Source organism: Rhamphochromis longiceps, linkage group LG2, assembly GCF_057381845.1.
Source record: "Rhamphochromis longiceps isolate RC_006_pf linkage group LG2, R_longiceps_female_GT1.1, whole genome shotgun sequence".
Lineage (NCBI taxonomy): Eukaryota > Metazoa > Chordata > Actinopteri > Cichliformes > Cichlidae > Rhamphochromis > Rhamphochromis longiceps.
In genome coordinates, this window is record NC_140558.1 from 4,428,313 (window position 1) to 4,446,845 (window position 18,533).

Genomic DNA, 18,533 nt, shown 5'->3' on the forward strand with positions numbered 1-18,533 from the left:
AAAAGAAGATTTATTCATAACACACGTGAAAAGACCCAGGAAAACAGAGTTAACGATAAAAACTGTAACAAAATAACGCTGAAAACCGATAAAAACCCTGAAAACCATACATTTCACACCTGAGCCTCAACTTTCGCGGCCCGGTACCAAACGACTCACGGACCGGTACCGGTCCGAGGCCCGGGGGTTGGGGACCGCTGTTCTACTCTAGGATGATGTGAATTGATTTAAATGTATATGGTCCATTTCATTTTAAAATGATCAGTTAAACTCTTTTAAGCATGAACAATTCATAAAGTTCTTTTTTTTAACCCAAATCATAAGGACTTTTATCCCTAATTGTGACTTTTCACTTCACTTCAAGTTTATTGCCAGTTTTTGCCACCATGAAAAAGTCTGTTATACCATAATGTCAAGCCACAATGACGAGTGTGTTAGTATACCATAGAAAAAGCCCGGAAAGTCTTGAAATATGGACGAAAAAATAAAAACTTATAGTCTTAAAGAATCTCTGCCAATGGAAATCATCACCTTACGCTTTTGCAATCTGTAAATGTGTCAGTGGTGAAGTGTGGAAGTATTCGATTATAGTTGAGAAACTTTTTGAAATTTACAACTTTTACTTAGAAGTTAACAACTTTTTTGTTACAAGAATCTGTTGTCCACATGAACTTTATCACAACTGTCAAAATCAAATCCCTGCTTAGGGCAATGATGCTCATCTCTCTTAAAACAAAGTGTCTGTTGTAACCTTTAGGACTAGAATCTCATCCATTTTAATGTTTCCCAACCCAGACTCCCTAAAATATATCTGCAGAGGGAGAACGAGATGAAGGTAGAAAAAGAGGGAGGAAAAGAGCAACTCTTGGCCAAAGTCACATCTGAAACACTGACCTGGATAAATCAGAGAAACATAAACACAGAGTTTCTGGACTGAAAAGGGAGGGAGGGGGCGCTGCTACCCCAAATATTCCACCCTGGGGACCCCAGGGAGACGCAGAAGACCCCGTTATCCCACCTCCCCATCACAACCTGCTCTAATTATTTATTTTTCTTGGGTCTAAATGTCTTCGGGGGATTACTGTGCAAAAGCCAACAGGTCCTAGGAGGTCACAACAGCCCTGTTGAATAGCAGAGGTATGGGGGTTCATTGTTAACACTCATACATACACACACAAGAAAAGCAATCACACCAGCCAGTGCAAACACGCAGGCACACAAACATATGAAACAGCTCAGCCAAGCAAAAATCCACACACACATGCTAATCACATGTTCATATCCACCAGTACCCCCCACATCCACACACACACACTCACACATATTCACAAACATGACCCCCCACTTTCCTCAGCAGCCTACTGATTGTGTTTGTTGTCTCAGGTTAGGTCTGTTGTTGATCCCCTGCAGGGCTTTTGGCTGCTCTGTTGTCATGCATAATCACTTCCATACCTTAACAGCAAAGGTGTGTGTTTGTGAGTGCATGTGTGTGGCTGCGCTGATGTATACGTGTCAAGATCAGGCTGGAGGTGGCAGCAGCGCCTGTCAGTGTTCTGTCCCTGCCTAAGGAATGAATATGATTTTAAACTGTCACCCAGGCTAAGAATAAATAAAGAAAGAACCAGTAGTTCTTGAAGTGAAAAACACTGAGGATCTAGTTCAGTTTTACTCATATTCTACAAAACTTTAGAAAGTCTTACCCAGGCATGTGAATGAATACAATTTAAAGTGATTTAAGGCGACTTTCTCACATTCTTTTGACCTGTTTAAAATTTCAAAAGCTTTCTCTAAAAACATAGTTGGTGACTGTTTTCTTAACCACCTCTGTTCATTGGGGGTCGCAGGTGATTTTAGGGCACTTTTGTGTGTGCAATATATTAAGCTAGAATAAAATAGCAGTATTTTAAACTAAAGGCATTGCAGCTTTTCACAGTAAGACGTACCCTTTGAGTAATATGCTGACAGGATTTTTGATAGCAGTAGTTTCCTTACGATTTTTAAAAGCCACATAAAGCCAGTCATCGTCTAAAAAAAAAAAAAGCTTTATCCACTTTTATATAAAAGTTATGTCCCAACTTTATATAGCCTGAGTAGTAATCATGGCAACAACGATAAAAAAGTACCAGAAATAGTACCAGAGTTTTACATACAGGACGGGGGTTTATAAGATAATATAAAAACATGAATTTAATAAACTAAATGGGATGTTGATGCACATGGATGCTATTACAGTAGCCTGTTGTATGAAATAAGTACCGTTATGTGCAAGTGATGAAAGTTTAACAATGCACGACTAAGTTTTCGAGATGTTTTTTAAAAATGTATTTGCTTAGGCTGCTGCCCCCGCGACCCGGCCCCGGATAAAGCGGATGAAGATGGATGGATGGTATTCAAAATATTTTGCTCGGAAAAATCTGCGAAAACGTGCAGTTTTCCTACAGAGCATGTTAAGTTTAAAATGCACTATCCACAATTCAGGAGCATGGGAGTAATGCAAAGGGAGAAAAGGTGAATAATAAGGTCAGAGTGCCCTCTATGATGAACTTTGGTTAAATTGATGCAATTACAGATAAGTTGAAAAAAAACAACTGCTCTTACAGGCGCTCGGCATTCCTCGGTATTCCTTTGGGCACAGTCTTCAAACCCAGACCCTGGCAGTCCACATGAGATCCGGAGCAGCTACACTTGTGTGGGCATCCATTCACCGATGTAGCGCACACCAGCAGAGCGAAAGCTAGAGCCCAAACCCGGCAGAGCGCGGCGCGCTTCCCCGGTGTGGTCGGAGGCATTATAGCAATCCACCGAAATTACTTCCAACAGACGTTAATTGAAAATCCGCGGGGGGTGAAGGAGACACAGTGGAAGTGCGGATCCTGTGTAAGTTGAAGACAGGACGTTTTTTCTGTGGCAGAATTTTTGGAAAAAAGAAAGAAAAACGCAAGCCGAAATCAAATTAAGTTCGCTGTTGCACGAATTCAGAAAACTTCTCTCCAGAGACTCGGTAACTACGAGTCTACTTAAAACATCCCTTTGCCAGTGACGAAGAAGACAATAACAACGTAGATATGACACGCTAGACAAAAACTTTAAATATCTATTCGTGCGTCACTCAGCTCAATGCGTAAAAGTTTCCCCAAATGTTCTCCATTCCCAAACTCTCCGAGAACTTATGAGCCTAGCTTCTAAACCTTCCAAGGTGAGAATATTCAGCTGGGGTGTAACCTCCTTCCAAGGAACATCCCTCCGCTGCCAGGGAGTAAAAAGTGAGAGTAGTAAAGGAGTTATAATCACACACATACAAAAAAAAAAGTTGAAAGCGCAGTGGCGCAACACAGACTGATTCGCCTGGCGATTGTGAGAGCGAGAGAGGCAAACAGATTTGTATTTAGGTTCCCCCCAAAATCCTCCTTCCCTCTCCCTCCCTCCCCCTCTCTCTCTTTCTGTTGATGTCAGGAGAGTCGGAGAGCTCTACAAACTTTGATTCGTCCTTTATCTTCCCCAAGTCTGTAAACCAAACTCGAGTAAAACTCTATCCACGGAAGCGGCGTACTCATTTGAGCTGGTTTCTCAGCAGCTCTTCTTTTATTTTTTTAGCCCATTTATCAACGTAATGACCTTGCTATCATGTTTTGGTTTTGAGGCGCGTCTTTTTTCAGCCATATTTATCATGCATCATCCTGCGGGAGTCTGTGTTGTGTGTCAACTTCATTGATAGATGCTTTAACAAGTAGCATATGACAAAAATGCTGGATGACAGCTCAGTCATAGTTGATCACATTTAATTAAGCTGAACTTATCTGTTATGGTGTTAGAAAATCCACACAGTGTACAATGACTGTGGGGGTGAAACGAGGCTTGTTGCGACAGGTGATACATATATACATATATGATCAGCTCAATATAAATAAGTATGGATTTAAGGTGAGTTAAACTTATATTCTTAGTGGCCACAGGCAAAAGTTAAAGCTCTTGCTAATAGTCCAACTACTCTTCATCACTACACAGACTTGCACACAGCTCTTGGTGCAGATAGCAGGACTAAGGCTAAAAGAGTTTTCAGAGCAGATAAAGTATGAAGACTTGCAGAGTGTTGCAGTAGTGCTGCTGCCCTCTATTGGTAGAAGGAAATAAAGGTGGATTATCGTCAATTGCAGTTATAAAATAATTTCATTTCTAATTGAATCAGTGTTGTCTAAATTAATCCAGTGCATTCCTCCAAATCTAAAAAAATCTGATGGGCTTTTTCTCAGCAGTGTCTCAGTCTTTAATTAACAGTGGGGAGTTCAGCACGGTGGCACGGTGGTTAGCACTGTTGCCGCACCGCAAGAAGGTCCTGAGTTCAATTCCACCATCAGGCCGGGGTCTTTCTGTGTGGAGTTTGCATGTTCTCCCCGTGTTTGCGTGGGTTCCCTCCGGGTACTCCGGCTTCCTCCCACCGTCCAAAGACATGCAGCTTGTGGGGATAGGTTAATTGGATAATCCAAATTGTCACTAGGTGTGAATGTGCGAATGAATATGAGTGTGAATGGTTGTCTGTCCCTGTGTGTCCCTGCGACAGACTGGCGACCTGTCCAGGGTGTACCCCGCCTCTCGCCCTATGACAGCTGGGATAGGCTCCTCCCGCGACCCTGAAAAGGATAAGCGGAAGCGAATGGATGGATGAGTTCATAAATATTGTAACACTTGGGTCTCAAACTGAGCAATTCAATATTTCATTCTTGGTCTCACTCTAATTAAAACATCAGTTTTCCTGCCAGTGGGAGCAAAAGGGAGACTTGTGACTAGTTTAATATTTGATTAATTCTCTGTAAACAAATCTACTTCGAAGGTTTTTCAAAAATTCCCAAAGCTTTTAGAAATCCATCCCATATCTAATTTAAATTTTAATGGTTTGCATTTGGTGTTTGTTCAGTTCCAGAAACAGACTGATTCACAGTTAGTCATGAATTTTTTCAGTGCCTTGCAGAAACTTGCATTAATAGATTTGCTGAGGTGGAAAACACATCATCATCAGTCTTTCTGCTCAAGACCGGGGATATTGGACCTTCTACCACTGTTGTATGAACACTTTATTATGCAATATTAATACCCCCAATCTAGTGTGTGGGTGCAGGATTGTGATGTCAAGAAAAGAAGCTGCTTTGAAAATGAGCTTTGCGTCACTAGAGCAGAGGAGCTTTGTAGTGACTAATTCAAGCACCTCCTGGGGCTCCGCCAGGTGCCCTCTGGCATACAGGGAAACCAAATCCCGACAGAGTTTCCTGGGTCTACACAGACGTTTCCTCCGTGCTGGATGTACCCAAAAAGGCACAGTAGTGAGCATTCTGTTAAAGAAAGTAAGCCAAGCCTCTGCACAGAGAAACCTCAACAGAGTCCGTCGCCTGTCCTAGCAAAATACATCCCAAAATTTGAAAGTGGGTAAGCATGACAATGACTTATGACCCTTAAATTCAGCATAATCAACACTAAATTTCCTAACCACATGTATCCACATGTGCATCCATTTACTCTTGTGACAATAAGGTACACATACACAGACACACACATAGAGCCCTTTCCATCAACAGAAAATGAGGATGGCAAACCAAACCAAAGAAAAGTTTAGAGGCTGAGCCTATAGAACAGAAAAATGGGAAATAAAACTATTCATTTCTTGTTCTGATTGGTCATTAGTTTAGTAAAGTCATCAATACTGGTGAAAGATGTTGGTGCTGCAGAGCTAACAGACCTAAGGCGTGGTAAATTAACATAAAACTTACATCAAATCTGTAACAATTGCCTCTGGATTTCAGCAACACACCACTGTGCTTTCAGCTTAGATGGGGCTGAGATGGTAATGGCGTTTTATAATACATTTAAAACTGCTAACAATCTTTAATTACCTGTGACAGCAGTTATTAAATTCTTAATCTAACAAGGCTAAAGAAATTAAATATATTTAAATAAATAAAACAGATTATTGACCTGTCTTGTGCTGGCATTTGTTAAAAGTCTAAATAAATATGGCTGTACATTTTGGTAATGTCATCAAAAAAGCCACTACATGGGATATAGTTATATTCTTGACTTCACCAGCTGTTTAACATTCTGTCATTTGGACAGGAGCAGCAGGAGAGAACAGGATGTACAGACAGATATACAAAGAGATTCAAAACAAAAATCAAGGCTGTATTGGCTGATCAAAAAGTAAAATAAAACACTTTCCAACAAAAAAGGTACAAGAAGAATGAGGAACGCACAGAACCAACAGATGATCTGACAACACACAAGTTGATAGGCAAGACTATGTTACATTTACTGAGCAGATCAATGATGAAACACAGGTAAAAGGAGACAAGGGTGTATAATAACAAAAAACCCTCAAATGCAAATTAAACTAATGACCTAGACACTGGGCTTTTCTGATTTCATTTCATCATTGTTCCTTTTTTCCTCTTTTGCCCTCCTACCTGTGATCCAGAAGTCAATATCTACACCCAGATGAAGAATGTCTCAATCCCTTACAAGCATCTGAAGGAAAGAGAGACAGAAGACTTGCATTGGGCGCGATCATGGATGATGCACAGTTGCATCCTTTGCTAAATATTTTAATGTTCAACAGTTCACCATATAAGACACAGTGTCTGACAGAGTGACTAAGCAAACCAAGGAAGGAGGAGGACTCTAAACAGTTTGTCACATTTATCCACATCTTGTTTTCATTACTCAGTATAATCAAACTTTCTGACCTTCACTGGTTCAATGTGTTTTTAATGATATGATATCTTGTCAAAGTACCATGCACTATAGTCCTTAATGTAAAAAAAAGTCATAAGCACTGTTATCCGGTTGTTAAGTGATGACGGGATGAATCCTACTTCCGGGCCTAAAGTAGTCTGCGTTTAATATGGCTTTTGTGTTGTTAACATGTTTAATGTTTTGTATTTTCTTCTATTTAAGCCAGACACGGCTAGTGACGTCAGACTTAACAACCGGATACCCTAGATTAAAAAAAATAAAATAAAATACAGCAGTAGTTGGGCTATCCGGTCATTAGCCATTTCCGGGTCCAAACTCTTCAGGTCCCAAAGTCAGATGAACACTGCAACGTCACTGAGAGTTAAAAACTGTCTAAATTCTTTCATCTTTAATAAAAATGATCAGTGTGGCTCCTCTACCAGGTGTAACAATTACATTTAACATTCAGGCATCTATGAAAACAGAATTTATGAAATTTAATAGAATTCACAATAACCCAAGAGCATTAGTACAACACTGAAGACTCATCATTGGAAAATAATACATAAAAATAATAATAAATAAACCTCAGGAAATAAAATAAACAGAAAAATTGAAGACTTAAACACAAAAACGGAGGAAACAAACCTAAACAGCAACTCAAATATAAAACTACTAATTCAAACTTCAAAATCAGCACAAAACCATAGGACCATCACAATGTGTTGTGTAAAGGCTTGTTGCATTTGTGGCACCAAGTGTCAACATGAATCCAGTTAAGTCTAATCACAAATTCTAATGTCTGGTCTCTCCCTCATTGTGATGAAGAGCTGGTTCTGCCAATACTGGCCTTGGGGTCTTTTGAAAACCAGCCCACATTTTGATAAATCTGAGATCCTGTTATTAAACAGTGTTACTAGCAGAATTTAGAGTAATTTCAATGGAAAGAAAATCACAGTGGACAGAATGTGTGGGCTGCATCCTCCAATAATTGATGAAGTTCTTGTGGAAGCCTCATCCATTGCTACTGACGTCAATGGCTCCAATGTCGAGCCCAGCAGTTTTATTGTGCCAGTTTTTTGTCACCAAAACAAATCTTTTTATGGTGGAAACGACAGAGTTGTGGCATGAACTCCAACACAGTGCGTGCACTGCCTGATGCTGCAGTGAGTGATGGTTTACACTTGTCCTTGGGCATACCTTTCAAGAGAGCGAGGTTTCCTGGACTAGGAACAGCAAAAATGCATCACAGGCAACTATCTAACTATCTAATGCATGTTTGTCACGAGCTGAGAAACTCACAGAGACCCCGAGAGAAAATCACAACCCTATTATGTATGTGCGATTCCGTTAATGTGACACAAGCAATTCAGACTTGTCCCCCATTGAAAATGCTACATAAATGTTAATTGGGTTGACCTTGTATGATTACCATTGTTACTCAATGGAAATTGTCCTGTCGCTGAAGGCAACAAGAGCTGTGTGAACAAATAAATAACAATCACACACACACTGAAACACTCAAAATGAAGGAGATACTATCTTATTTTTCCTAGGACAAACCAATGCTTATGAAACCACTCTCTGAAGGCTTTGTTTGGGCTCTCTGCGCTAAGATGCATGTCATTAACTTTTGAGGTTGAGGGTTTAAAATTTTGTTCAGGACCTTTGATTCATGAGCCCTTCTTAAGCATTTTCTCTTAGAGTCCCCGCTGTAGTGCATAAAGCGGAAAAACCAAAAACATCCAGAGTGCCTGACAAAATGAGACATTAAGCATTTCAAAAGTGAATGGAGTTGGCTGCCGCTGAACTTCTCACACCACATAACTAGGCCCACTCTTTCTTTCGTTTTGTCTTTCTTTTCTCACTCTTTCTCTTGCCATTCCTTTGGTGCCCTTTTCAACCCTGCATCGCATTCTGCCCGCTTCTTAATCTCAAAACTTCCTTTCTTTCGCTTCAAGTCATTGAGTCTCACCACATCCCTCATACATTTCTGTTTTCCTTCACAAATGCCCATCATCTTTCTTTCTATGTAATTCCCTCTTTATTTATTGTACCAATGTTTTCATTTTTATGGTCTGCAAAACAACGTGCTACTAATTAGCATCTTTTTGTGGTTCTTTATGTGGAAAGCAACAGCTTCACGCATCCATGCTCAGAGAGGTAAACAAGGATGCATTAATATTGTGCTGCCACAGGAAATTTCCCTTTTTTTTTAACCTAACAGCACATGCAAACGACAAAATATATTCATAGAAGGTCGTTTGGTTCGTTTTAAGGAAATATGAGTAACATCTTCTCAACGTTGTCAACTTTAATACACTTTAATTGTTCTTTCCATAATAAACATGTCGCTTCCTGTGTGAAAGGGCCAATTGTCTGATTGTTTTCTCTCTATTACTGCAGCGTCTTTAACTTGCAATAGAAAAATGCCATGAGATGAACGTAATTGTGTATTAGTGTAAAAGTAAAAGTAACAAATAAGCCTCAAGTAGTTACTCTAGATTATTCTGACTTTATCATAATATTTTACCTAACAACATGTAATAAAATAAATAAATAAAAAATTAAGGACAGCATTTTTTAAAGTATTGATCATAGTTAATACATTCAAGTTAATTTAATATGATGCAAATACTGGGATATTCACTTCCTGCCCTTTCTCGCTTTTCGCTTCTCCTCACATGCATTTTCCTTTTCTCTTCTCCTCGCTTCCACCTCCTTAGCTTTCGATAGATTAAAGAATAATTGGTGGAAAATTTGGGCTTCTCTTAACACTGGGCCCCATCAATTTAACTGGTCTGATATCTGATGGCATATTAATGGTTCATGCTACAAAGCTGTGTGAGTGCCCATGGGTATTAATGTAGGTGATGTGTGGGCCTAATTTAACAATTTTTTTTAATGCCTGTGATGAAGTACGTCCTCATATGTGTGTGTGTGAAAGAGAATGTGTGGTTTAATGGGTTTTTTAGCCAGACAGATTTTTGGCTGAGCTCTGCTGTGGCCCCTGCAAAGCTATTATCTCCACATACACTGTGTACACACTTCCTTTGTGTGTGTGTGCGAGAGATGGAGAGAGGACGAGAGAAGAGAAAGCCAACTTTCGAAGGGGGCTATCATAACATGTGTGTACATGTGTACCCGCAATGGACCACATGTGAGTTTTTTTCCTAGCTGGGGTAGAGAAAACCCTGACCAAGAGATCCCTCATCTATCCTCGTCTTTTCATCTAACTACTTCAGGAGTAACTTAAGCTCTCACTCTAGGCCAGTTAGTCTAACTCCAGCATCAATTGTATCCATCTTGAGTTTTTGTTTTACTTTAGAACATACTTAACGCAATGTGCACTAATGAAGAAATATTCAAGTAATCTGTGCTTTTATATAATTGAAAAATATATTAAAAATCAAACTTTCCACTCTTCATAGAATGAAGTTATTCTGAGATGTCTAGTGATTCATACGTTTAAAACAGTACTCTTGCAGGGAAGGTATTAAAGCTTTACTTGCTTTCTTAAATTCCTACAGGATTAACACGTATACATCATTCACATATAAAGGGATTTTAACATTGTTCATCATTTTGTAGTTGGTCACTAAAGGACCTGATTAATTCATGGGCTTAATCACTAGTTTCAAGCCATATTCAAAACTGCACGAAGTTCATTTTGTTCTTCTTCAAGTCAAAAAGGAGGCTAAACGAGGGGATGCTCACTGACTAACAAGTCCCTTACCCAAAACAATATGCAGCAAGCCTCAGTTTCAACATGCGATCCAGCTCTCTGGTTTCAAAACATCAAGATGGCAACAATGAAAGGATGCTGGCTGAGACTTCCTAAAAGGAGTTTGCAGATCAGTGGGTTTCATCACATATACGTTCATCGTCTATGTGCACTCTATGAGAAGTAGTTTAACTGCTACCCATAAAATAAAGACGAAATTAATTAACCAACCAATTCACAATACCCCAGATTATTTTGTTTATAGTTTGGTGCGTATAATTTGTTGACTTCCATGATCTTTGGCTGCACCACTTTCTCCCTGGGTGAAGGTTGGACTGGACACATCCACCTCCAGCATATCAAAGGCACATTGTGTGAGTTACTTTTTAAAATATGATATTTTTTCCTCACATAGGCATCTGCATACAATAATCAGTTAAATATGCTACAGGATGATATTTTCTACTAAATCACTGGTTAGTTTTAGCTTTGGTGTGACTTCATTTTAACTCTGCTCCTGTGGGTCTTTTATTTTAAATGTGCTAAATTAACTCATATTTTAACCTTGAACCTAGCACACCTACTTGAGTCCTAATTTAAACTATCTGTTCCCATTAGCCAATTCAGCTTAACAGTAACTCTTAAGAATTTTTCTGAATGGACTGTACGTTATGATGAAAGTCAAGAAAAAGTTTCCAGGGCCTCTAATAGACCATTGTCCCCATAAAGTCCACAACGTAAAGCTGAATAAAGTTAAATATTGCACAGCTCTTTTCTTAAGCACACACGCTTGTGCTTCTCAAAGTGCAGTTAAATAATGCCATATGTTGCTTCACCACCTTTGTTTCATTGTGAAGATATTTCTTCTCTTGCTGCTTCCCGTGTTGTGTTTGATTGATGGTGTTATTTTCTAGAACATCACACTGATGCACACAATCATGCGCAGAGACACACGCCATCAAACTGAAACCTTAGTTGTGTGTTAGAAGGATTATTTTGCTCAGGAGATCCAAATGTCTGTGGACAGACTGAGTTAGTGATACTCTTACAGTGTATTTTACTCTTTCAGAAATATTGAAAAGAAACCTGACTTTCCTTCTTTTAGTGTGTGATATGCATTTCAAAATTATAGAGGAAATATTTCTTTATTTTGTGTAATTTGGCCACGACATCTCGCCTTTGTGCATTTCGTGAAACACAAGTGTCATGGTCCTGGGCCATGTGGGCCCAGTATTCTTAGTTCCTTGTATTTTTGTATTTCGTTCCTTATTTAGGCCATGTTTTCTGAGTTGCCCTGTTGTGTTGTTCCCTAAGTGTTTTCCCTTCATGGCTTTTACCCCCTGTGTGCCCCTCTATGTATTTATGAGCCCTCGTCTCCCTTTGTGGTTGTTTCATGTTTCCCCAGCCCGTTATGTCTGTGTTTTCCCCGTGCTCTCTCTCCTCCTGTCTGAACCTCTGTGCCTGTACATGTCATGTTCAGTTCACCCCGCCCTGTCTCGTTATGATTATCAGTGTCACCTGTGTTCCCCGTGTGTTCAAACTTTCCTCGTTTACCCTCTGTGTATTTCTGTCTGCGTCTCCCTCTGTTCGGCGTCGCGTTCTCCCTCATGCCGTGTGTGGTTCTCCCCGTGTCTTCCGGTATATGTTACTTTAGCTTTTCCCAGTTTAGTGTAGTTTTGCATTGCTTTTGTATCATCGTTATTGTTTATCACCTGTCAGCAATAAAGCTGCATTTTGAGTTTATCCCCCGTGTCTGTGAGTTTGCAATTTGGGTCCTCATCCTGCCTGCCACACGGCCGAATCATGACAACAAGACCTGGAAACACTTAGAAAAGCCGCACAGTTCTGTAGAGCAATTTGTTATTTGCTGTAGATCTGCATGTACAGTACACACATACACCACCTATAATGGCTGGGCAGCCATGTGTTTGTGTGATTTAAGGTTGGGTAATAATAAGTCATTAAACTCTAACCTATGTGATTAAACTACTGATTGAGCAGCAGCACATCTGCACAGCTGACCTCTTGCATATGTGTGTGTAAGTATGCTGTACCACAGCCCTAAGCTATTTACTGACAGGCACAGCAGCATTTGTCTGCAGACGGTACAGCAGGAAAAAGGTCTCAGGAGTGCTTACATTTATGTGTAACAGCCACAAACATTAGACACATTAGCCATGTCCTCACTGTTGGCAGAAATGCTACCCAAGGACTAAAACTCAGTTTGTTAATTGTTAATTGTTTTATTATTTTTTAGCACTCAGTCCAACATTTATGTCAATGGGATGCATGAATGTGTTCTTTAAAAGAGGTTAAAAATCAGATGGGGATAAAAGAGAGAAAAACAGGCAAGGGGAAAGTAAGAAAGAGAGATATACATATAGTTATTTTCTGAGTGGCAAATAACCAACTAAAATATTTCTATTCACAGCGAGTGCGGTAGCCACAGTCACTAAAAAGCCTCCTACACTCAAACACACAGAGAGAGACACAGAATCCTTTGTCTAACAGGAAAAAACAGAGCTGAGTAAACAAAAGATCAAGACGACAAATGGACAAGACAGACATAAAAAGTTCAACCATTTAAAATGTGCCCATATCCTCAAGCCTTTAAATATGTTTAACATAGCAACTTTTAATTGATCTGACAATGAGAATGAAGTTCCAATAATGCCTTAATTGAAGCTATACACAGCTAGCTATTTCTGTGCATATCATTATAGTGTGTTGCAGAAGCCTGTGCCATCTTCACTTAATTTAAAGTGAAAGCTAATTATTTAGATGTTGATTTGTAAACCTACACTCCTCGAGGAACCTTTGTAAAGGCTCTATTACACTAAAATAGTGTGCATGTGTTTAAGCGTGTGTGTGTATTCAGTGCAGAGGTTAACCTCTTCCTTTTCCGCCCTAACAAGGAATGGTCAGAGGTCGCGATACAAATGAAGGGAGAGAGGGAAGGGGGATGAAAGGATAAATTGTAGGAGGAGGCAGGGAAGGGAGACGCTAGATTGATTGGATGCCAGATGTCTAATAAGGTCTATAAATAACCATCTGACAGCACACAGCGGAGTTTGGGCAATGTCACAAAATCTGGTTTCATTACTAAGTAACAACAATATTATTTGTGATATTGATGCATTTGATCTATAAAAGCCATCAAACATTTTACCAGACATTAAGCATTATTGTAACTATTCTTTCACTGAATACGAAAGTAAATGCACATTTAAAATAAGTAATTTTCAGTGATAAAGTTAAAAAAATCATTTGTTTTGATGACTGAATACACAGAAACCTGCATCAGAGTTGCAAATAAGAGAGCTAAGATGCGATTCCATGATCTTTGCGACTTTCAATACTGATATTGATGTTCAAAACCATTCTATCTCCTGTCACAGTATATTTACACACCTGTATGGAGTCATTCATGAAATGATGCCAAAGTGTTATTAATCTGTCTTTGTCTCTGAAAATATATGTTTAGAGTTTGAAATCTGACATTTGAGAAAAGTCGTGCAGTCATTTCTTTTGAATAGTAGCTCAAATTTGGGCAATAGCTCAGACAAAAGACCAGATCAGCTTAAATCTTCTCACCGTGAAAATCTCATTAGCACTTTGATTGTATTTGCACTTTCTTGAGTCAGATGTTAGCATAGCTCAAAGGGTTTCCGTTTAAAATCTACATAAACTTATCTGCCCAGGAAGTAAAAGACAGGACTGAATAGTATTTCTACTTCCTATCTCCCTCACTCGCCACTTTCTCCCTGTCTGTCCTCCCTCCATCCATCTCTGCACTTTCCTTTGGTTTGCGTCGACATTCTTCTCTATCTGATAGCTGTAGTCTTATCAGTGTGGAGGTGCTGAGTAACGAGCAGTTCCAAACCTACACCGTATAACAACAACACATTCCTGCCTGGTGTGTGGAAGTGAGCGTCAGTGCCTGCGTTTCATTCAGATATGTTTCAGTCTGCGCCTGTGTCACAGGAAAATAGAAAGAACGGGTCTGTTTTTGCAAGGTGTGGGTGTATGTTTCTAGAGATATGAAGGTGATGCAAAAACGTGTGTGAGTGCGTGCTTGGTGTGGACACATTCCTCTTCGCCACTTCTAAACCCGGCTGACTCTGCTCTGAAGGCCAATCAAAACAGGCATAAATCGCGGTGGGATATAAAAGCCAAAGCTGGGAAGAGTATGCGCCTGTGTGTGTCTGTGTATGTTTTGTGTGTGTGCTTATGCACACAAATGTCGGTGTGATACAAGAGAAACACTTTCAACTTTTAAGGTCCTTTGACTGAAAAAAGAAAAAGAATCGGGTCTTTTTTTTTAAATTACAGTGAATTAAGCTTAGCTGATATCTGTCATTCTTAAAAAATATCATAAAAGTACCATAAGTTCTGAATATTTTACAATAAAAGAATAATTATGATACGGGACATTTAATCATAAACAGGCCACACAGGGCACGAAACCCATAAGAAATCATTTCAGAAGAGAGGAACCTTTAATGAAAGTAGGCACTTGTTAAATGCTCTGACACAAATTTGAGCTGACTTTACCCCGTTCAACTGCCAGCATGGATCACTGGCTAATTTACTGCATGTTACCTGATCCACTGGGGGAATACCATCACAGGTGTGGGGGAATATGTGTGTTTGACTGTGGGTGTGTGTGTGTGTTACAGAATCTAGGGTAATACTATTACCCTATCAGCGTCTCATTTCCACCCCCAGTGCTCTACCTGTGATGCTATCTGTTCCATTTATTAAGATATGATTACAAACATGCAGGCTCTCTGCCTGGTATGAGAGGTGCATACCTCAGTGTGTGTGCTTCCTTTCATCTCTGCCAGGAGATTTCCTCATGGTAGCCTGAAAAAAACATATATATTATAAATATTAAATTATATTCAAAATCTAAATTAATTATAATATTACAAATATTTGTTCAATGTGCTTTTATTGTAGATGACAAAAAAACCCACAGTTTTGCTGTGTGGCCACTCTTATTCTAAAGTAGGGAGAGACTGCTTCTTTCACTTCAATTGCTGTGGTGGTAATGGCACATTAAAATAGTTTACATTGTTTGAATCATGACAACCTATAATGCAACAACTTGACCTGTATTTTTACTGTTGAATGTTAAAATGTTAAAAAATGTAAGTTGAGTAATTTCCTGATGATAGTCAGAACTCTAACAGTAAACTTGCTCACAGCCACTTCATTAGGTACATCTGTTCAGCTGCTTGTTAACAGAAATATCTAAGTGACAGGAACTCGGGTATATAAACATGGTCAAAATGAGCTGCTGAAAAACGAGACACGTGTCCACATGATCTTGAAGACAAAAGCATCAGAATGGGGAAGAAAGGTGATTTAAGCGACTTTGAATGTGGCATGTTGTTGGTGCCAGACGGGCTGATCTGAGGAATTTCAGAAGCTGCTGATTGGATTGGAATTTTCCCACACAACCATTTCTAGGGTTTACGGAAAATGGTTCTGTGGGAGTTCTATTGGTGAAAATACTGTGATGATGTCTGTGGTCAGAGTTAAATGGCCAGACTGCTTTTGATCTCAGTTTATGCAGAACACACAACACGTGCTCCATGTCACAAAGCGGAAATCTTCTCAATCTGGTTTCTTGAAAATCCCGGTGAGTTTACTGTATTCATGTAGCCTCCACAGTCACCAGGTCTCGATGTGACAGAGTAATTTTGGAAAAAGAGGAGGTTTGCATCATGGATGTATAGGCGACAGATCTGCAGCAACCGTGTGACACAATGATGTCAGTGTGGACAAAATCTCTGAGGAATGTTTCCAGCACATTGTTAGATTTCTGTCACAAAGGATTTTGTATTGTATTTTTAAACTTATCCAACCATATTAGGAAGGTGTACACGCTGCATGTTAGATAAAGATCATACATCAGTAAATAGATCACAGATTAACCAGAAAAAACGGAAAGAAACAGAGAAGATGATGTTCACAGAGGTTTACAGAGGAAAGTGAAAGACAGCCCTGGTTGTCTGGTTAAGGTAGAGTGTGTAAAAACCAACATTTGATAGTTTTCAGTCCCAGAACTCACTGTCAAGCACCCAGCAGAAGTATTCAGGTGAGGACAGAGATTCAGGAAAGGAAAATTCTTTGTTCTCCCTCATGAAAAAAAGCTCTTTTCTACCCCTGAACAAAATGTAATTGCCCTAAAGCGAAACACTGAACCCAAGGGTGCTCCGGGGGAGCTGCTCTGTGGTCAACACTACAAGATTACACTTGAACTGGTCAGCTCCCAGGTGTGCATACGGGTTTGATGTCTGACCCTTGTTCCTCTGTGAATATCCTCCAGCCATTTCTGGAATGGAGAATGGGGGCAGGGCAAAGGTCACCTTCAACAAAATTAGACGTTGATCGGGCTGATTTCCAACACTTTTGTAAGCTTGAGATTGAAGTACACATTTTTTGATTTTGATATCAAAACATCACAATTTCTTTTTCTGATAGGCCTCAACTACCTCTAGCACCTCCTGCGAAATAGACAAAAGCGTTACATGCCACCTCAACAGTACTTCATACTTTATACTTTCATTTACTGCACATAGTTAGTTTATTCTAAGATGGTTAATTGTCCCCATCTTTCATCAGTGTGGACAAATACAGATGGCAGTTGAGCAACCAAGCAGTTATGTAGTGACAAGTGAACATGACAGCTGTAGACAAAGATTTCAATCAATATACCACAGCTGCTGAGACGGATTTTAAATCTGAGACATTTGGTTTGATTCTTGAAACTAAATGTCCAAGTCTAACTGCTTGCCCCATTTAAATATCATAATCATTTTAATTAGTGCTTTCAACAGTACAGAGAGAGAACAACTACTGGACAAATGCTTTTATAGTACTTCCTATGTAAAGATTGCTTTTACTATAACTGCCCCAGCGTAGCGTCATGACCCGACCTGATGTAAGCATTTACTCTGATAACACTCACAGCCAAGTCTTTGAAGTTAGAAAAGAGGCATGAAAGTTTTACCTTTTCTATGTGCTTTATGGTTTGAGAAATTTAAACATGATTTCAGTTTCTGCTTGAAATAATAGAGTGACTGATCTCTAATGAAATAAGTCTAACTAGGACTTTTTTTTTCACTCCAACGATCCTGAGACGTTGAAGTCATAACATCAAAGCAACAAGCCTGCTGGTAAATGGCAAGACCAACTCACCAGGAGTCTCCCATGGCAGGACACACACACAAGTGAACATGAACGGCTCCACGCTGCTTGCTTATCTCTGATCCGCCATCTCCCTTCCTGTGGTTTGGATCTGATGAAGCCGAGTACTTCAAAGTTTGTGTGTGCGCTCGTACTGTATGCGCCGTATATGTGTGGATGTAATGGAAAGCACCTGCACTCATTGAGGCGGGGAAATATTTCGTGTGAAACAATGAGGAGACGTGGATGGATGAATGACTGGATTGATGGAAAGATTTTTGAAAGGGATGGAGGAATGAATGGAAATATGTCATGTGTTAATCTGTAAAACAACTTTCACAAAGTAGTTTCCTTGGTAATGCTTTGGAAATAAATTAGATTAGACCGATAGATGGAGAAAACAACACAGAAAAATCCATATTGGGGGGTGGGGGGCTTCGTGAGGATAGAACAAGGAGATGAATTGTGTTAAAAGTGAAAGGTAGAAAAGCCGTGGTAGAATTGGTAGGGTGAATGGAGGGATGAAAAGAGTGATGGGGAGGGGATGTGGGAGATTGAACTAGGGATAGCAGTGATCAGATAAAGTCAAAATAGAGATGAAATTATAGCACACAGGAGGGAAGAATAAGGAAGAGAGGATTTAAATGTCTGAGAGGACCATGCATGCACAAGTCTGAGAGGTGGATCAAGGGACAAGGGGAGGTTTGAAAGAGGGATGGGAGGGTGAAGAGGATAATCCAGAGTTGCAAAAGTAAATGTGAGGTGGGGTGACAGGCAGATTTCAGCCAGAGTAAGTAAGTTGATTGGAGGATAAAAATGTTTGACAGTAGTTTTAAAGAGTTTGAGGTTTGTGGACAAAAAGCAATGTTTTGTGGTCAATTTTTTATCCTTGTTT

The 18,533-nt window shown here is 39.6% G+C and overlaps 1 protein-coding gene across 1 annotated transcript in view; it reads right to left on the bottom strand.

Annotated features, from left to right (window-relative positions):
• slit3 (slit homolog 3 (Drosophila)) overlaps positions 1-3,386 on the bottom strand; it is a 246,885-nt gene extending 243,499 nt beyond the window's left edge. The window contains exon 1 of the mRNA XM_085415211.1: positions 2,599-3,386. Within this exon, the coding sequence (XP_085271337.1) occupies positions 2,599-2,789 (191 nt within the window). The 5' untranslated portion in view covers positions 2,790-3,386. The remainder of the gene's footprint in view (positions 1-2,598) is intronic.
• Between the last annotated feature and the right edge of the window lie 15,147 nt (positions 3,387-18,533).